The following is a 21,447-nucleotide window of genomic DNA, read 5'->3' as shown; positions in this document are numbered from 1 at the left end:
ATTGGTACTTCTGCATTAAAGTCTATTTTGTGAGGCTTCTCCAGTCCTTCCTATGCAGGACCCCAAGAGTGCTACCAAATCCACATTCAGCAAATATTCATGTATTTACTTGATTTCAAGGAAAAAAGTAAGTGGAACTATTTAATTGAATATCTTTATAATGTAGTTCAATCTGAAGACTTTTTAGCTGGCTATGGAACAGTTTATGTAAAATAAATGCCTTTAAGTTCTCTGGAGCACCGAGAGCATCAGCCAAGACCACTGGGGGGAGCACCTGACTTGTGCAAATGTATTTTGCTCTGGAGGCACCAAAGGCCTCCTTGACATAGCATAGGAAATCTGGATATATACATAAATGTCTAAAATATAAGTATTAATTCTGTGCCTAAATAATTATATAGGGTACAAAAGTTAATCATATTCCTTGTGGCATATGTGCTAAAACTATATTTCATTCCTAATTTATCTTTTCCACTATCTTGTGGAACCCAACTTTTGCTGCCATTCCTTCTAAATAAGCCTGTTGTCTCTAGTACCACTCTTTCCTTTATTGTCTTCTGTTTGCAATTATTACCTTCAGCTGTAGTAACTTTTGTTCCCACAGCATCACAGAGAATCCAGAGAGATTCAGCCTGGGATCCCAGGGGAACAAGACTGCTTGTAAACCTGTGGTGAGAGATGGCAAGAAATTTCCCTGGCAGCAGGATAATCAAGGGGCAATATTGGGAAGCTGGGACCTGATGCTCTCAGGTGTGACAGGACTGGCAAGAAAGGGCATGATAAATTAGTCTAATTATGTTTCACAAGAAGGCAAAAAGAAAACTCACAGGCTGTAGAGTTTGTCTCTAGAAATCTAAATATTTGAGATTTTTTCATGGATTGAAACTTTATATTTTATCACTATAATTATACTACACAGGTCGTTCAATCCTCTTTAGACAGTAAGAGATCTCTAAGGGAAAAGTAGATCTTTCACTGGTTTTCTATTGCTTAACAGCTTCTGATATCTATATCATATATATATATATATCTTATCTATATCTATACCTATCTATATCTATATATATAAAATCTATATTTCACGTTATCTTAGTGTGAAAGTTCTTCCCAATTACCTCTTTTAAAATTACAGTACTTGTAGAAATTAATCACATTGTTAGTCTATATTAATTAGATTTCTTCCTGAGTGTCCCCAAAATACAGCCTAATTATGTGGCTAATGCACTTTTTTTACATATTTATCTTAGATTCATATTCAAGTTAGGTAATGTAAAAAAATTGACTAGGAACATAAATGCAAGATGAAATCACCAGTCTCCTACTCCAAAGTGTTGCAGTTCATCAAAAATATTTTAAAATCCAAATTATTTCAATACACCATTGTATGTATGCTTTAAACAAAGCTTTATTTTGGGAAGCTTAAAAACTTAATCTAAGTGCAAAATCATAAAAGTTTATGTATTTGTTTATGAATCATAAACTTACCTTCATAATGAATTGGCTTTATATTAAAATTTAGACAAGGAAAAATATTTTTTACTTTGACTGGGACCTTTTAAATCTAGACTCAATTTTGGAATACCATTTTACTTGTGTCCTACTCATGTTTAAAAGCTGAAGTTTATTTCAGGCATGTCACCATCACTTTCAAATAGCCAGGAATTTTAGCCCAGCTGAGCTTAACGTAGATCTTAACATGGATAGGTTTCAATTCCCAAGTAATGTTTTGAAGATAGAAGATCTGGGTCACTATAATGTTCATTCTGCTGCGCAGTAAACTGAAATGTGGCACGCACTAAACTTTATTCACCTCAGCTGTATTGCTCTCTAGTGCAAGCTGAGAAAAATTACAGCTTTTAAAATATGATCTACAGACACAGCTATGTTATTGGCACATATTGTCTGTTGTACAAAAAAAAAAAAAAAACACCACTCCTTACAAAACATGGTGTACCAGTTAAGTATAAGCTATACCAATGAAATTACTCTTCTGCCAGGATAATCAGCACTTAATTTTGATTCCTCAGTATGGCTATATTAGTAAACTCTTCACAATGGAGATCAGCTCCACAAAAGTTCACACAGGTGCCAGAATATCCTGCTTCTCTAGAGTGTCAGCATTTGCTGCAGAACTCATATGTAAAAGGAAAAACAGCTCCCGTGGCTCCCATGAAGACCAAATTGACTACACAGCAGTGTAATATTCCAGCTTCAAAGATGGACCAACCTAACCATCACTGTGGGATGCTGCATTAATGCAGTCTTTCTGGCATCTCGCAGCACATCTCCTGCAAGCAACACTGTTTTCCTTTCCAAAAATTAATTTCTCCCAGTAGCTTCTGCAGTTAAAAATCTGCAGTATTTTAGGTATGTGCCAGTGACTTAGATTAAAAATCACTGGTTATGAAATATAAAAGAAAAAAAGACCCTGTCTGGATTGGGTGTAGCTTTATTTATAATTCTTTCAAAAAACATCCTAAGTATATCTGCCACAGAACTCTCTGGATGCTATTTGAGAAGCTACAGCCACCAGTGTAAAAGGGACCCCTCAGCATGTCAAGAGTGCCTGGTGTCTAGTCCAGGTGCTAGTCCAGGACTGAAGATTCTGACAGTACCAGTCAAACACCTCTGCCTGTGCTGTGAAAGCACAAGGTTAGAAACAGTTAAGTCATTAAGAGCTTGGTGATTGATCCATCTCTGTATCCTAACTTCTGAGCCTACGAGAAAGATGGAGAGATTTGCATGGGCATGTAGTGACAGGACAAGGAGGAATGGTTTCAAACTGAAATACAGTAGGTTTAGATTAGATGCTAGGAAGAAGTTTTTCACTTTGAGGGTGGTGAGACACTGGAACAAAATGCCCAGAGAAGCTGTTGAATGGCTTTCCTGGAAATGTTCAAGGCCAGGTTGGATGGATCTAGTGGAAGGCGTCCCTGCCCATGGCAGGGGGATTGGAACTACACAATCCTTAAGGGCCTTCCAGCCCAAACCATTTTATGATTCTATGAATCAGTTTCACCCTGTACATCACTGTGACACTGTATGAGACACCAGTCAAAAAAAGGAACTTCCAAACCCATATTCTGTTCCCATAAACAAATACATAGATGAGCAATGCCAACCTTAAGAAACTGGAGTTTAAATTCAAACACCTGATTACATTTGCATAGTTGTGAAAATTTATTAGTTACAGTGTAATGAAAATCAACTTTTTTTGGTACAGGCAGAAGTAAAAACATACTTTATATAGAAAAAAAAATCACAGCTTTAAAAACTGACTTACATAGTTTAAAATGAGTAAATTTGGTTGTATTTCAAGGCATTGGACTTTAATACTTAATTTTATGCCAAACCATCACACAGTGCAAGAAATATTCTGCAACAAATTCCATACAGCAGTCTTCAGAGTATTTAGTCTCACATAATCTCATGGTGGCAAAAAAAATATACTGAATAATTTTCCATTTAAACAGAAAACATTGCTGAAGTTACATTTTTCTTTCTTCACATACTGTCTATTACAAAAATATCAAATTGCAAATTTGACAGTGTATTCTACAAATAAATGCATCATAAGCAACAGGAATTGCAACTTTGGCACAGCTACTTTACAAAGTGTATTATAAAAATAAATTATATGGCAAATATCAAACAAAATCAAGCATGTGCCTTAGGCTTTGCAATTAAAAGTGAAATTCAGCTGGTGGAAAGACTGCTGCTCTCTCTCTGATTAGATACTTTTAAAATACCAGCAAGGCCATTGGTTTATAAAGCTCTACCAAGAAAAAAAATATATATATAAAACCTAATGGAAGCACTAATACTTCCATAAGTAATCAGTAGCACAAGTGACCCTGGTGTTGATGGCAGAGAGCTTCTACAGTGATCCATCCACAGGCATGGAGGGTAGTGCACACAGAGAGCTCTAGCGGGCGGTAACTCATCTAGAGTTCACGCGTAACTGGTGAATGATGACACTCTCTAAAAGAAAAGAGAGCAAAACATTCGGGTTTATGGAACTACATATGTGTTCATTGCAGCTTACTTTAAAGAAGAACAATTACAGTGGCAGTGCAAGGCATTTTTCTAAAAAGTGTCACAAACATACTCTCACATCACTGCTTGATAAAACTGTCCTGGCTAATGCTAGAAAGGCAAACTAAATTAGTACCTGTTGAGGGCTCAGAGGGCCTTGGCTTCCACTTCAATGTCAAGACCATCATTTGGTTGTCCATAGGGAAAAAGGAGTAATACAGTTGAATGGATTAAAGCAGAGGGACACCAAAGTTCCAGTTCCACATCCAAACTAGGTAGAGAAAGACTTGGAGTTGGGTGTCTAGTATATTGTCTAAGCAACTTCATCATAAATCTGGTGGCAATTCATAAATAGGGATGAGGAAGAGGTGTCATTTCTCATTTTTTTAAATTTAAACTTGATTTATAAACCTATGGTGTGTTTATTCAGCAAGTCTTCTTGAATTTTGCTACTGACTTTATGGGGATAAATTTCAGCCACAGCTTGCAAAACTGGGTGTTGGCATTTTCTTTAAAATGCTGGGTTTAATTTGCCCTGTGTGTAGTACCTGAGGTTCCTGACCCTGATTAATCTGCTGAAGTACTAACGGCCTTGTCTTCTGTTCTTCTACCTATATATGCAGCTCTTACAGGCAACCTTTTTAATATAAGAATTTAACTGTCAATTAACATTTTTCTCTGAAAAAGGTGTCTTTTATGAATTTCAAATAATGTAACTGTACCAATACTAATTAAAGCATACAGTTAAACATTTTCAGAAATATTTATCTTAATTGAAATTAATTTTGTTACCTTCCTTTCTTAATAGTATGAAGATTTTTCAAAATTTACAAGACCCAAGACCCAAATGACACTATTGATATAATTTTTGCCTTTTTAATAAATATATAGATATAACTTTTATATAAATATATATATAAATTTTGCAATTTTGTTGGCTTCTGCCTTTATCTGCTTCCTAACTAATATTTGCAAGGTGTTTCATGAAATTACATTCTAAGAAGAAAGAAAAATGAAAATATTTTCCATGCACTCTTACATCCAGAATTTTGCCACTAGATGGCAGATCCCAGTGCTGCTTTTCATATATGGTGAAGTAAGAGCAGGGATGAGGCAACGTCCAATAAAATACGTTAAGGCGAATGAAATCATAGAATTTCCCGAATTAAAAGTATTTATTTTCCATAAAATTTATCAATAACAAAATATTTTCAACAAGAAATGTATACCAGTTCCACCATATCTGAGCAGTGAATGTGAAAGAACCACAACCTATTGCATGATTTTACCTTACTGTTCTAACTGTGCTGTTCTAACTTGAAGCTCTTGTGGAATATCATGTTAAAAGCTATATTTACAAATTATTTTCTTAATATTAAAAATAGTATTTTTAAAGAAAAATATTTTTTCTGTATTCACTGTGCACATTTATTAAAGTTTCAAAATTGTAAAAAAATGGGCAGCAGAAAAATATCATGCTCTTTGTTAAGGCTCAGTCACTGAATAAACAGCAAAACTACAGTTGGTGTCTGAATCAGACACCTTTCTCCTACAGACCCAAAGAGTAATTGTGCAGAAAAAAGTAGGAGAAAAAATAATTTTTTTAAAAAATCAAATAATTTCCACTGATATTTATCGTCCATTCATTTTTCACACACCTAGAGAACACACACTCTAAGTTTGTCTCAGTTGTTTCTATTTGAAATCCTTACATACTGATTTGTATGTATGAATATATATATATATATAATGTACACACACATGTGTAGTTACTAAAAGAGGTGTCTGAACAGTTACTAAGCTAAAATTAGAGTAGGGCCAATTTTGTCAGAGTGCTTTTGGGCCACCCTCTGTAGGAATATGATTATATTTGAAGGATATGATTAAATAAATTTTTCTAGGATTCTAGATGGGAATATTTCAAGGAGCTAAGTATTCACTTAAACAAAACAATTTATTTTAATGACAGAAAAAAGAAAATGAAGTTAATGTAAAACAGCTAATTCTGCTTTCAGTCCTCCTGATGTAAAGCAGAACTTCTCGAGGAAACACATCAGGATACCAGTTCATATAATGAAGCACATCAAGTGACATTTTAACATATAAAGTTTAATTTCTCCTTACAATATATACAAGTATCACCAGATAATACAAAAATGAATGTACCACAGACAATGCACACCCAAGCAACAGAAGAGAATCATACATCAGTATTTCTGTTTTTAAAATCCCTAGGAGGGGTTTTTTTCGTTTAGAGAACCATTCACACCTGAGTGTTTCATACCCGAGAGCTGATAGCTCTGCACCTGACAGTAGTTAACCCTAGTTACATTTTAAGGAAAAAAAGCCAAGGTAAGAGCAATGTGTAGGAAGTAAGATTCAAAGTGAAGTTAATATCTGTAATGAGAAATATTGCATATAATTTTGCCTAAGAGAGCTCAAGCAAAATAAGGAGAAAGAGGGTAACTCACACTGACACAGGGGAGAAAACCATTCCCCTAAATGAAAGCAAGTTCAAAAGATGAGCTCACAAAAATTCCCGCCAGCAAACTGTGTTTCAAAGCAATTCAATGAAATTGGCCACTGACATGTGATGGGAACATATAATTGGTCTGAAAACTGTCCTGACTGTTGCAGCTTATGCCAAGTACCTGAAACCCAGAGGGACTGCAGCTTACTCTATTTAAAGACCTGCTCTTCCACATCTGATCAGAATTACTGAATGTATTCATGTATTCTGCATGGCATATTTCAAGCAGTAACATATGACTTGGCATCCTGTTGGCTTGGATCAACACATTAATGTGGCTTTAGAGATTACTCCCATGGTGGTAATTACTATGTGCTATAAGTGGTTTGAGGTTTAAATACAGTGATGTGTTCTCCATGGGCATATTACAAAGAGTCACAAAGTGTTTGGTTTTTGAAAAATCACACTAACAGGTGTCCTAAAAGGAAAAAAGGCGAGCAAAGTAAATAAAAATCTCTATTTTTCTTCTACCATTTGCTTAGGATGTTTACTATTCTGAGAGAAATCCCTCTAGGCATTACAGTTGAAGCTCTCTGCTCCTTTTTCAGTCACACTTACTCAAATGTATTGATCTACTAATGACTACATTAGCAATACCCCTATGTAGCAGTAAGTCTGGTGGGATGGGATCTAACTCAGGGAACACAGTAGAAAACTTGCTAGGAACTAAACTTAAAATCAGAGAGATCATCTGGAGAAGTGAGGGCGCACCTTCTCAGTCCATGTGTGCTGCCCATGAATGGGCTGGCATTTTCCCGGCTCTTCCCCCTCTCCACCTTACTGCTGGTGCTAAGCCATGTATTACTACTGCTGGGCTTGAGTTATCACAACTGCTTATATGGCCATGTCATCAGCCCCAAAACAGGGCTTCTCTCCAGCTGACACTGATGACTAAAAGTACAAAGATTACTCAGTCATCTTAGTTCCTGACAAAGCACTGTAACTATCATTATGATTCTGAGTGCATTATTTTGGCACTAAAATTGTTCCACTTCATTACAAAAAATCCAAACAAAATGACAGAAAAAAGTTAAGAGACAGAAAGCATAAGGATGAGTGATTCCAAATGATCATTTAGGAAGGCTTAGTTTATTATGCATTATAATCCAGTAATGCAGAATATACAAAAGCCCTGTAAATAAAGCCCTAATATTATCCTTTGGATTGATGTGTCAGAGATTGATTCTTTGGTGTCCAGTAAAAGCTGAGGTCTGAACAAAGCTTGTCCTTGTGGCATTTATGACATCACTCTTGTGTTCATTCTTTGATGCTGTATGAAGGTGAGCTCACGCCCTACTCTTCCACACAGTGAGGCACTGCTAAAGTCTTGCTCCTCTTCTCTGCCCTCCTTTTCATTAAACTGGAAAAACTTCTTATTCTGGAGATTCCTATCGTTCTGTCAGGTTTGCATGAAATTGGTTGGTTGTTCAGTGTTATTCATTAGGGAAGGAGAGAGGGAAGGATGGATGAACACAGACACTTCATGTTATAAGCCTCCTTTTCAACAGGGCCAGGCTCAAAGGCAGCCTTTGGAACAGGGACACAGATCTGGGGAGGACTCCCTCCTAGTTCAATATCCTCCTCAACCACTCCCTTTTTTCTGCTCAGTGAATACTGAAACATTCCATGCAGAACAGCTCAGCCTTTCCAGGAGGGAATGAGAATGCCACCTTCTTCCTCCTCAGCTGTCAGTGCCACTAGTGAACCTGCCTGCAGCTGATGTGGGTTTGAGTCTCCTCAGATACCGTCTCCTACCTTTGAAAAAATGTTTCAATCAAAAGCTTTTGAAAATAAGCAGCACTACCCCTGCGTTTGTGTGGTATTTGATCTACTAGAAGGCATTCATGATCCCACAGTCATTTTAAAACACCAACTGGTTTCCTGTGCCCTCCTTCTTTCTTTTTCTGGCCTGTGAGCCTGGCACTAAGTTATGTTAAAGCCAGCCTTTACACTTTTTTGCCAGATTCCTTTTAATTCAGATCAGTTCCCCAGTTAAATTCAAACACTTGTGCCGGCTCAAAGGACAACCACATAGTCAGTGAGTACTTTCTTGGCTGGAGGTGACAAAAACAGGACTACAGCTTTTCAGTCCAGTGTGGAGTTACATCCTGACTTTAAGTGACCATGAAATCCTAGCTTGACTTAAAAGCCTCAGAGGAAATACGAGAATACCTGCATTATGGATCTCAGTGAGGTACAGCAGCTGCAGTGCTACATTTAACTCAGAACAGAAACACTGACTAGATAAGGTCTGTGGAAGAACATCAGAAAGATCTTCAGGATGCCTCTTGGGCTTAGGCATTGTTTTTAGATTTGGTTGTTTAAATTGCCTTTTGGAGCTGACCTACTAAATGGAGTATCTTAATGTAGTCACTAAACATAACTGTCTTCAGATTCAGAGGAAATTTCTACAAATAGTTAGACTTGAACTTTTAAGACTTCTGAACTATAGGCTTTCTTTTCTCTTAGTCTTACCCTTCTTCTACCTTCAGGAAACAAGAATATTAGGTCAATTAAAACAGATGTCAAAAGTTTTGAGTATAACAAAATACCTGGCTTTAGCTAACAGTTTAACCAGCTGCCCAATTCCAACTCTTTAGACTTCTGCTGCAGAGCAAAAGTCCATTTTTGTTGTGCAGCCCCTGGGGAAAAATAACAGGATCCTAAGTCTGACCTCTCTGGAATTTCTGAAGTCTGTCTCATCAAATCCTACTGACTCTACAGGAGCAACTCCCAGCCTATGCCTGCAATTCTGGCTCTAGCTGTGCCAGTTTGTGTGCCCTAGGTTTCAGGTACTGTGAGGCTGGCTTTTTTCTTCAGGGTGAATTAGTTTCTTAGACCTCAAACAAAAACAAAATTTTCAACCACAGGCACACACAGAACATTGAATATGGCAACAGTTAACTAAGGAACTAAGCTTCTTTGACACAAGGAAGGCTTAAGGCAGCTGTATCAAGCTACATTAGCTTGGGGATCATGTTTGCAATATTATTTGACTGTTTTCACCTTACAGCTTCCTTCAGCAACGGTATTTAGAGTGAATATCCAGAAAAAAAACCCCTTATTTTCCTTTAAATATTTGTTTAAAAGTTTGTATTACAGAAAGAACAGTAAGATCTCAGAAACAATTTATTGACATACTGAGGCTTTTAAGTGATATGAATTCCTTGAGAGGATCTGCTATATTTCTGACATATTAACTCACATTGCTTGCTAATTCCAGTTTCCAAGTTTTATACGAAGTACTAGAAATAGGAGTTATGAAAAAATGCTACTAATACTAATCTGATTTTTGGATGTCATAGGAACTAGAACCTTAAAATTAACAGGCATTTTAGGTACTACACATGTAAAAAACCAAAACCTACTTTTTTTTTTAATGTGGCAAAGAAAAAATGCCCTTCATGTGAATAATAAAATGCCAGCTTTACAATGGGATAATTGTCATATCTGGATGTGAAATTGGAAAGCAACGCAAAGCAGATGGAAAACTAAACATTGCTTGGATTGAATATAATTTTGTTGACCTTTGGTGACAGAGTTCTTCCATCAAATATCTTCTCCCAGACCAAATTTCATATTTCAGTGCATTTTCCTTTCTGTGAATTTTATTTATAATTTATTGGTGGTCTTCCCACCTTGCTTTCTGTTTTAACCACTGGGCTCTTCACAGCTTGCTGAGGTGAGTGAAGCATTATACAACTTTAAACCCATCATTTATTGGTCTGCTCAGCTTAATTTCTTTTGGTTGTGACTTTCTTCTGCGAAACTGATTGCTTAATGGAAATGTGCTTTAATAACTCTACTGTTATTAAATAAACAATCATAACAATCGTCAGCATCCACACTATTTCCATGCTGGAAAAATTCCTTAAAACATGCTTGAAAAATGCAAACATACACATGAGGAAATCACAAAGAGGGAAGGAAAAATGATGAATCACCATGGTATTATAAGGTAGTCTTCATTTTATGACAAAATATTTTAAACAACTGAAAACTGAGGATAATTTCCTTACCAAACCCTCTCTCTTTTATTGTGTGTACCTGAGCTGTGCCTTCAGATAGCAATTCCTGCCACCAGCAGGCTGTGCTGCCTTACCCTGTAAGACATAAGGATGCCTGGCAAGTAAGGTTTAAATGTAAGACCCAAGACCCAACCAGGAAAACTGAAAACCTAGTCAGGTCAATGGAATGAGGTGCTTCATAGCCATTAGTGGTCTTTGGAGCAGGCACAAATGAATTGTGTTGATTTTTGCCAGATAGTATTTCTGAAGCTTTTGCTAAAGACTATATACCTTCTGGCTCACAAGCCTTCATCTGAGCCCTGAGCTAGCAGTATTCCAGTGTGTGTAAGGTCAAGGACCTGCTTCTAAGTGTTGTCTACAAGTGTTGACTCTCTCTGGAAGAATTAAATTGCTGGCAAACATTGTGCAACATCCCTATGCCCCTGAATTTAGTAACTATCTTGAGAAATAGCTCACCACTGAGAAATGGTGATTTTCATGGGAGGCTCCTAGAGAGGAGGCCACATGGTCACATGGTGCCCATCCTTCCTCTCTTCCCCTCCCACACACGAGGTACTGGCTTTCATTAAAACAGGACCTCAATGCACATGGCAAGTCTTCTGGCACTGCTTCCCTAGGCCATGCGGCATTTCAATAATGTGATCAAGGCAGGAAGGAAAGCAGAGCATGCAGCAGCAAAGCTGGAAAGTGATGCATTAAGGTGGAAAACAATCTAGTAAAAGTGACCACACCTCCTTTGATCTACGAAAAAGTGACCAAGTCTATCATTAAGAATTCCTGATACAGATTAATAACCTATTTCAGTTACCCATTCTCACTTCCTAGACTGAAAACCTTCCTAGCATAAAACTGCCTTTTTGACAGCTTTCTTTTTTTTTAACTTGAGTAAGAAAACAAAAGGTTTTTGTTATTAAAGTAGTCAGTGCACACACTTAGTAGTTTGTTGTTAAGTGACAGCTGCAGGACTCTGTTAGTACAGGCAAATGTGAACAGCTACACAGACAGGGGAGCTGACTTCCATGGCAGCAGTAAAACCTGCAGAACGTACCCCCTGAGCCACTGCCATCAGCCCTGGCCCCCGCCCAGGGAGGCAGAGCTGCTGGCTGAAGATTTCTTCAGTTCTATTTTCATAGACTGAGTCTCAGCACGAGGCTCGAATTTTGTCACATTTCCTGCTCCTGGGGCTGCCACTACTGGCTTTCCTGCTTTCATACCTTTTGACACAGGAATGCGGGTGGGTGTAGGTCTCAGGGATGACCCATCCTGTCCTGTCTGCAAAACAAAGACACAGAAAAAATGCAGTGAATTGAGGACTTTTTCTCATACATGCTCATCTTATACTTTGCTTCTTCATTTACCTCTCAAACAACAATATCCCAAATCATACCTATTAGCAAAGTAATATTCACACTTGGAATCTGGCCATGGCACATACTGCTAGAGTAGGGCCAAAGGCACAGCTGCGATCAAACGAGTTTCCCAGAGGTGAGGTGCAGTGTTTTGAATCAAGATATCACAAGGATGGGAATTTGTGCAAATCTCCCATTCTACAGTATGACACAGTTCAAGATGGCCTTAGAGGCTACTACAACATTGGCTTGGCTGTCAGGACAGGTAAAATATTAGCATCTTGTACAGACACTAGTACAGGTCTTCAGAACAGCATAGTCAGGTGAGGCTAATGACCCAGGGTAACTGCCAAATTTTAGGAGCTGGGGCATGATCACTCAGTATTGTAAATAAAATTGAATTTTACTTCCCAAAGTATGCTGAGCTCATGGCTGGGGCCACTTATTTCTGCACTGGGAAGAGCAGGGGGTTGGGAGATAAAGAGCAGAGAAAAGATCTGGATTTCCTTTTCCTGTGGCTGTGGCAGGAGGGATGTGGGAAAGAGCTCTCCCAGTCCAAGCACAAATCACAACTTGAGAAACTCTGGATAAGGGTGAAGCTGCTAAACCAGATTTCCAAGGATACCTCAAGGCAGTGTGGACATGGTCATTTTACTATCTCTGCCAGTCTTTTGCCCTGGACAACAGCCTAGCAAGCACGCTTATCCTCAAGTTTGAGTAAATTAAAAATTTTACTCAATTTCAGAATTAAAAAAAAAAGAACAGCCTAAGTGGTTGGCTTGGGGCTGGCAGACCCAACACAGCTCCTGTGTCCTTCTGGAGCCCCAGCTGGAGACCAGGCCAAAGCTATCCCATAGCTTTGGCCGGATAATGATGCACGTACTCTTCAAGGTCAAATTGGAGCTATCCCATATGAACCATGACTTAAAGAAAATACTTATAAACATGACAATTCTGGAAGGAAAATGGGCTTTATCTCCTGCAGTGTGCAATACAGACACAAATGATAATGGTGACAACTTCAGTGTCTTGGCTAAATTTCATATGTGACTGACATTGCTGTTCAGATTATGGATAAAGACTTTGATCTATCAAAAGAGAACAATTCTAAAATCCTGTAATCCTAGCTAGACCCACCTGCTAAACGACTAAACTCTGCAACTTATGACATATAAGCAAAGTAAAACTTAACTTCTGAAACAGACTGGATTAGGGCCCATGTCAGCTGCAACATGCATTTGTACATTTACTTAAAAATGTTCTACAAGTGTTTTTCAGCCAGTGGTATCAGAGCTGTCTGTCTGCATCCTGAGCATGCAAAGGAAAACCATTCCTTAATCTTCTAAGAACAGTTCAAAACCCCATGTGTACACTCAAAAAAAATCACAATTGGAAAACTTGAATGCTGTCTGCCTGACAGGAAGGAAGCCATTTTCAATAACTAAAAGCAACATTTACAATAGCAGTCTAAAGGCTAATATGGAACTCACATGTAGATGTCAAAACAAGTTAGGCCCATACAATTCTGTAGGGCAAAACATGCAAATGCATTCCATCAGCCTTGGAAAATATGTCAACATCCCAGGGAACCCAAATGACAAACATCTTGTACTCCCTGAAAGAGTCCCACAGTGAGTAAACATGAGGCAATCAAATGGAGTAGCTGGAATCTCAGGCATTTCTTCAGCTTTATTCACATGTAAATTATTAGCTAAGGATTTGGGTGCTTTCAAGTTACTCATTTCAAGCCTAAATCACTCAAAAGCACTTTGAAAAGAACTCTAACTTGCTTTAAATTTCTTAGTTGCCTTCATTCCAGCATACTAACATGTTGATTGCATGGAAGCTAATGCCTGCTTCCCAGGCAGCTGCAAAAGCATTTTGTGTTTGCCAAGTGAGATGGCACAAAGGTGCCTCCCCAGCCGGCTGTCCCCTTGGGCACGGGAAGGGGCAGCAAGCAGAGACATCCAGCCCACGTCTGCAGCATCTGCGGCAGAGAACCCACACGACTGCCTGTCTCTCCGTCATTTCTTCCAAGAATTCAAAGCCATTCCTTCCAGCTGTTTGTCTGTAGGCTGCTGTCTTCTGGTTGGTCCAGGACTGTGGCTCCAACCAGAAACTAACACTTACATAGCTGGAATGGAGTGCTCGAGATGCAGCCCTGTGGGACACTGGGTGATGCAAGCTGGATCTGAGCTGGCAAGGCAAGACTTGGTGCTGGAACAGGGACCCAGTGAGGCCACACAAGACATTACTGAGACTGAGATGAACACATGCAGCTGCTATGGTGCAGTCATAATCAGCTCTCACTGCAGACACAGGTGTATTAACCTGTGAAGGTTGGCCAATCCCATTAAAGGAAAAAAGCAAACTGAACATACAGAACACGTAGCATGTTTGAGTAGTTTGTAACAGATCCTGCTTGGTGCATTTTTTTGACACACAAAGAGAATGCTTTCATGCACACACTGGCTTCTGGAGTATTTTAAGTAAAAAAGTGCTTTTTCAGCATTTGCTCTCAACCTGATCAGGCCCCGGCTTGCCCTGGACAGAAATGGTTCAGTTTAGTGACCAATGGACACCTTGTGCAATTTGAAATGCCCTGGGCTACTCAACCAATGTACACAGGGCTGGTAGACAAGACAGATGACCCAAGGAGACCTAAAACTCTAATAAAGCAGCTGGAAGGTAGGCAGACGACAGCACTGAAAATGGCACTAAAATAAAGTATGTTTAGCTAACTTTATCCTGAAAGGGTGGGACTTGAGATCTAGGCAATACAGTCAGCAGAGCCAGTGGCCAATTCAGCTCACACAGAAGCTAGCCTTGTCTCAGCTGGATCACCCCCCAGTCACCACAGGCCAGCACACAGGCCTCAGTGCTGCCATGGGGAGTGCACAGACTACAGACTGACTCAGCTGCCCACACTGAGGCCTCTCGTGCCATCTGAGGCGTCCCATCAGCTGCCACTGCAGAAAGGGACGGGTCAGTTATCCCTCCCAGCTTCACACAGGCACACAGTTGCCAGCACTTTTCAGTTGCCACAGGCATTCAGCCAGCACCACACCTCTGCACAGGCAGGTGAGCTGCTCCCTGCCCCTCCAGGAGCTCTAGCAGCAGCTTAGAGCACACATGGAACACCTACACAGAGCTACATTTAGGTGCTGGTCTCAAACTAAATGCTGTCCAGTTGCAAGTGGCCTTACAGCTGCACAAACACTTGTCCCCTTCACTCTGGCACCCAGCAGCTTCTCAGCTGGGCCCTCCTGCCATGGTCACAGGATGCCCTGCGTGGTTGGTGCTGTGCCACCATGCTGGCTGTGCTGCAGCCGGGATTCCCTCTGCTCCATGCAGATTTGCATGGCACCGGAGTCACTGCGTACCCTGGCAGCATAAACAGCTGGCACTCAATGCCAGGCTTGTAGGAGGTGGGGAGCACAGGGATTAAGTGATTATAGGACTGACACCCATCATAGTAGCCAAAGAAGATCCACATTCACCAGCAATCCTATAACCAAACAAAAGCCTAAATCAAACAGGATGTAGGCACCGCTGTTTTGGGGGTTTTCACAAAGAATACTTGGGTTTATTCTGTGGAATTTTTTCTGCAAACTATATGAACTGTCCTGGGAACAGAAATTTGGGCCAATGTGCTAAGGGAAAACTAACAAGCAGGATCATTTTTGTCTCCATATCCTCTGGTCTCTGTGGTCCATTTGCAATAAAAAAAATCATATCCTAGGTCTGCTAGGATAGTCCAAGTATTTTCCTGGGAGTGAGTTTGACTCTAATCAAGCTAAGGAGGACTAAACATCATTTTTTCTGTTTCTATGGGAACCATCCAAATCCATAGGCTGCCATAAAAAGGCATTAATACATTGTACAAAGCATCTTGTGTGAGGAGAGTTAAGACAAAAATTAAAACCAGTGAGCTAAGAAAGCAGCTGTGTATCAGCTTGTCTTGTTAGATTTTATTAACTTTAGCCTTCAAAACTGTATCTGTTGGTTTCGTCTAGGGTTACTGAGTAAATGATCACAGCTTGGGTTTTCTGACTAGGGGCAGTGAAGTGTGTTTGTAAAGTTGTCATTTGCAAAACAGATGGTGAATACACTTTTTTTTCTTTCCAAGAGGCTGGGGGGAAAAGACACATTTGAGCTTGTTCGAAGTTGCCTGCTCAGCTGACTAGGGACATTAAAAAACAAAGGGAAGCATAAGATAAAGTAAATCTTATGGCTGAACTATTTTCCTTACATTCCAAATCTGGGAGGATAAAGTGAAGAAAGAAGCCAGTTTTTAGCCAGAAAAAAAAAAAAAAAAACACAAAAAAGTTCTGTCTGCCATGGTTCACTGCATCATCACAGTAGAGACAGACATCTAGTTAAAAGAAAAAGTTTAAAAAAAGTTTTCCAGGCTTCTGAGAGACAAAGGAGTTTGTAAATTAATTCAAGACTTTAAAAAATGAACAGTTGCCTCTAATATGTAAGGAAACACTGTATAATGAAGTATCTACAATACTTTATATAGGTGAGAAGAGAGAGCAAGCACATGTGCAATCCCTAACATATCTGTGTGATGAATGCAAGCTTTCTTAATTCAGAAGCCTTAAATGGGAATGGCAGCTTCTCTCCCAGAAGTGTGAAAGTGTATCTTAAACACATTTTGACATTTCAGCTTGGGAAGAGATGGCTGATGAGGCGTGTTGTCGGGCTCTGCTGACTCCTGAGCAGCACGGACAAATGAGTAGGGGATGACTATTCAGTATTTGTCAAGATACAAGAAAAAGGCTGTAACCAATGAAGGTATTGCATAAAAGGTATCAAACAAAAGAGCTTTTCCCAAAACCCACAACTGAATTCACTGCCCCCTGATGTTGTGGAAACAACAGCGTAAATGAGTTCAAAAAGCAATTAAAAGAATAAATAGAAAAAAACTCTGCCATGGTCTATTAAAGACAAAGATGTGGCTACAGGCTCCGGTTCAGAAAGAAATACCCACCTATTGCCAAAAACTGGGAACAGACGGTGAGGGAAACATTACTGTGTGTTTACCCACTCAAAATAATCTTCCCCTAAGCATCTGTTGCAGACTCTGTCTAGCTAAGTAAGTTTTTGGACTAATACAGTACTGCTAGTTTTCTGTTTTGGGTAAATTCTTTCCCAGGGTATTTCCAACTCAAGCAATAAAAACTCATGTCCAGTAATAAACTGGGGGAAGACTATCAATAAATACCGCCCGCTATGGTTAAAGACAGAGGTGAGAAGTCTTTCACTATGAAAAAGAAGCTGGGGTACCACCACAGAAGCCCAAAGAGAAAGCAAAAACAATATGCTACAAGAAGCTCTATTGTAATACAGCACTTACAGAAGTTCAGAGGAACAGAAAGAGCTCTACTATTCACTGGCTAAAGAGCTGTAAGCAATGATAACATGTCTGCTTAATTATTCCTCTGGAACTCAGTAATATAGCAGATATTAACAGAATTATATGGGGATCATGGGATTATATCAAAGAAATGCCAGCCTGCATAATTAGAGTCTAAAGACTTGCCAGCTGAGCCAAAAAACATGAGGTGTATTTTCAAAATTCAGATATTGCACTCATCAAAAATAAAAATACAGTTTCCTGCTCTGTCATGCCCATTATTCTTTGTCCCTCTGTTTCTCACTTGTAATTTTGCTGGGTTGCCATTATGAAAATAACTTTGAAGGGACTTCCTCTGGAAGTTAACTGCTTTGGGAGATAATACCAAAAGCGTACCAGCTCCAACACTGGTCCAAAAACACATGAATTGGGCAAATTCTGATTTTATAATTAAGGTTGAGCCTGGAAGAAATGTAGGGAAGACAAAAGTTTCTCCTGACCCCTCCCATTTTCCCTGCTGGTGTCTCAAACCCAAGCTACAGTTTGTCCTTCTCCCTGCCATGAAGACCACACCATGAGACCACACTGCTTACCACTGATTGTGTTCCTCGTGTGGAAGATGTTGTAACAGGCGTGATGGTGATAGTACTTGTCACCTTGCTGGCTGCAGGTCGTGGGGACAGGTTGTTCCGAGGCGATCGAAGGACAGTACCAGTCACCACCTCTTTCTCTGCCGCGATGTTCACCGGCCGGACTGTTATCACAGGGCTCGCGCCATCAGGCACGGCACTGGGAGAACGTTTAAACTGGGAACCCAAGTGGATGTGGATTTTGTTGTCCTCTGTTGTGATAATGTTGGCATTGGCGTTGTACTTGCGGATTGGAGTCGGGACGGTTTGCTTTTCTGGCGTGACTTTGAAGACAGCCCTGCCCATGGTCATGTCTTGTGACTGTGGAGAGACGGAGATTTCTGCCGGCGCCGCAGATGTCGACACTGTCATGATCTGAATTGGTGATGCAGGTCTGTCAGCGAAGGGTGCTCTCCCTCCCTCTGGGGACTTTTCCCTGGAGAATGTTGTTATAGTGACTGGAGACATGGAACGATCTGGGCCCATGGGACTTTCACTGCTTTTTCCTTTTGGTGGCATAACATTTGGAGAGGGAATGATGGTTATTCGTGGCTTCTGATTTCCCAAAGTAGGAATGACAGTGGTACTTGAAAAAAATTCCTCTGCGGATGGACTGGTTATCTCCAAAGTTGCTGTACTGTTCTCATGGTCTGGTGTCACCCGAATATGAAGAGGTTGACCCTGCTTTGGTGAAAGGACAACCTCCCCGGGATGTGCTGGACTACTGTGGGTTCGGGCGCCTTTATCAGGAGTTGTCTGGGCCCCAGTTTCCCTCTTTTTCATCCATGGTATCCAGGATTTCCTCATAGCAAGCTCATTTGCTGCTGGAGGATATCTCTCAAGCACTGAAGAACGCTCCATGGGTTTTTTCAGACCTACCTGCCGCAGATTGCTCATGATATGATTCTCCTCCTGGAAAGATTTCCTTATAAACACTGCTGGAGTTTCTTCTTCTGCTGCTTCATTGCTTAGAGCATCTGTCTGCACGCCGGTGGACGTCAGGGGAACATCAACCATCCTTCTCCCGTTCATGCTGGGCCTCAGAGCACGGCTGTAACGCTTAGAAAGCTCCAGCTCTCTTGTCAGGTTCAAAACTTCCTGCCCCATGCTCTTGTTTTTGTTTTCCTCTTCCATAAACCTTTGCTGAAGAACTGAATAATCAACTTGGAGCTGAGAAAGTTGGTCTTCTTTGTTCATGAGCTCATGGATTTTTTCCTTAAGAGCTTGAACTTCTGCTTTCAAATCTCTGCTTTTGGCCTCTTCCAGACGAAACCTGTGCCTCAGCTCTGCCTCCTGGCTCACCACTTCACCTTTTTCTATTGCTTTCGTTTTGGCAATCTGGAGTTTCATCTCCTCCAACTGTTGAGAAAGAAAATTAGCTTTATCCTGCTCAGTCCTAAATTTCTGCTCTAGCTGGTCATATTCATCTTCAGTCTTCATCAAATCTCCTTCAACCACTTCCAGTTGTTTGAGACGTTTTTTCAATCTTTCGATTTCAATGGTAAGTTCCTTAATTTTGTTGTCCTCATGACAAACATGCTCTGCTCCTTTCCTAGTTCGACCTCTTGTAATTTCTCTTTCTACTTCCTCCATACCATCAATTCTTTTCTTTAACAGGTCAACTCTACAGCTTAATTCAGATGATTTTTCTTCTTCACTTCTCAGTTTGCCAATTAACTCATCCCTTTCCTTTGTCAAACTAGATACTTTTTCCTCCATTTCAGATTTCAGTTTCAAAAATTTCTTACTTTCTTCTATCAATTTCTCTGTTACATCCATAACTTTCCCTTGTTCAACTTTAAAATTCTTGTTTAGGCCCTCAACCTTTTTTTCCTCCTGTTTTATTTTTTCCATCATATTTTTTCGCTCATCAACCAGCATTACAGTAAACGACTTTAGCTTTGTAAGGTCATCTTTTAAGCTTATTTCAGCCTTTTCCAACTTGCTTTCAGATGTCTCAAGGTCCTTCACTCGAGTCTTCACCACTTCCAACTCATTTATCAAATCCTTAGTCAAATTTTTTTCTCTCTCCAAGTTTAAGTGTAGCTGAGTGCATTCCGACTTACTTTTACTGAAAGCTTCTTCCAGCTTCTCTAATTCTGACATTCTTTTCTGCAGTTTTTCCACTTCAAGTTTCAACTCTTTGCTATGATGCTCTTCCTCCTGCAGTTTATTTTTCAGCTCTTTGCACTGGGATTCAGTCTTTGTGATCTCTTCATCTTTCCCCTCCATTTCAAGCACACGCTTGCGGAGGTTTTCCACTTCTGCCATTAAGCTAGAGTTCCCACATTCCCCTTTCGCTATTTTATCTCTTAATTCTTGAAGTTCCTCCTCAGTTTTTTGAAGATTTTTGTTAGTTTCTTCTAGCTCCTCTATTCTGCGAGTCAACCCCACTAGCTTGAGCCTTAGTTGTCTATTATGTGACTCTTGATTAGCCAGTTTAGCAGTCATCTCCTCATGCTCTTGACAAAACGATGATGTTTTGTGTTCAAGTTCTGCCTCTAATTTCATCAGTTTTTGTCCATCTTCTTTTGTTTTTGCAGTAATAATTTTAAGCTTTTCTTCTTCTTCCTTTAGTTTTTGGGTTAAGTCCTGTATTTTCTGGCTTTGTTGACCAAGTTGTTCAATATGCATTTGTCTTTCATCCACCAGCATGAGTGCAAATGATTTGAGCTTGACTAGTTCTTCTCTTAGTTTATTGATTCTCTTTGTATGCTCCTTCTCCTTCCGGGCTTGATAGATCTTCTCCTGCTCAAGAAGTTTCTTCAACCTGAAACAAGTCAAAAGAGATGTGTTAGACTAAAATGTACATATATATATGTCTATGTGTGTATCTCTCTATTTTTTAAATCACCTTTATTTTAGCTTCTTTTTTTATTAATTCATTAATAATTAAGTAATTTGTTAGTGCTATTTCATTTTCAAGAAATAACTACCTATTACAGTTGTATTCCCAAACCAAGTATTTTGAATTACAGAAGTTAAATGAAAAATACATAAAATCATATAGAAATTGGAAACACAGTAAAATTTTATACATGTACAGATAACAAATACATCAGGTTTTAATTTCCTTACATTTATTTCTCTGTTAGGATGATATTGGTAAAAGTATATAATATCCCAACAACAGGTATTATCTACTCACTAATCCATTTATAGTGAATTTGTTTTACAAGGTGAATTCCTCTTTGTGTCTTGCATACAGAAAAATATGTAAAATAAGGTAAAAGATTAAACTAATCATTATATGCAGCCATACATAAACAGACTAATCCTGGTTACAAACCCACAGGACAGAAGATTACAGTAACACTGATAACCATCTGGGCATCACAGGCTTATGAAATTAGCAGGAAGATAAATTTTCCAGCACAGTCACTATTATGCTAAAAGGTTTCTTCTTCTGCATTTCATTTAGTAGATGTTGTGAACCACAAGGACCAGACTAGTCAAACCTTTGGCTATAGCTGACCTCATCTGGAAAATGCTCTTCTCTGTATGGCCTCTAAAG

At 39.5% G+C, this 21,447-nt stretch overlaps 1 protein-coding gene across 7 annotated transcripts in view; it reads right to left on the bottom strand.

Annotated features, from left to right (window-relative positions):
- Positions 1-3,134: 3,134 nt before the first annotated feature.
- FILIP1 (filamin A interacting protein 1) overlaps positions 3,135-21,447 on the bottom strand; it is a 102,145-nt gene continuing 83,832 nt past the window's right edge. For 5 of the 7 annotated variants that reach the window (XM_030945423.1, XM_030945422.1, XM_030945428.1 and 2 more), the window contains 2 exons: positions 17,898-20,703; positions 4,975-11,865 (listed from right to left, as the gene is read on the bottom strand). In XM_030945423.1, the coding sequence (XP_030801283.1) occupies positions 11,659-11,865; positions 17,898-20,703 (3,013 nt within the window). In that variant the 3' untranslated portion in view covers positions 4,975-11,658. Of the gene's footprint in view, positions 3,982-4,974; positions 11,866-17,897; positions 20,704-21,447 lie in introns of those variants that run through there. The other 2 variants (XM_030945424.1, XM_030945425.1) reach the window with 2 other exon arrangements.

Source organism: Camarhynchus parvulus, chromosome 3 (genome assembly GCF_901933205.1).
Source record: "Camarhynchus parvulus chromosome 3, STF_HiC, whole genome shotgun sequence".
Lineage (NCBI taxonomy): Eukaryota > Metazoa > Chordata > Aves > Passeriformes > Thraupidae > Camarhynchus > Camarhynchus parvulus.
The sequence above is the reverse complement of the archived record's forward strand: the minus strand, read 5'-3'. Positions and strand labels throughout refer to the sequence as shown.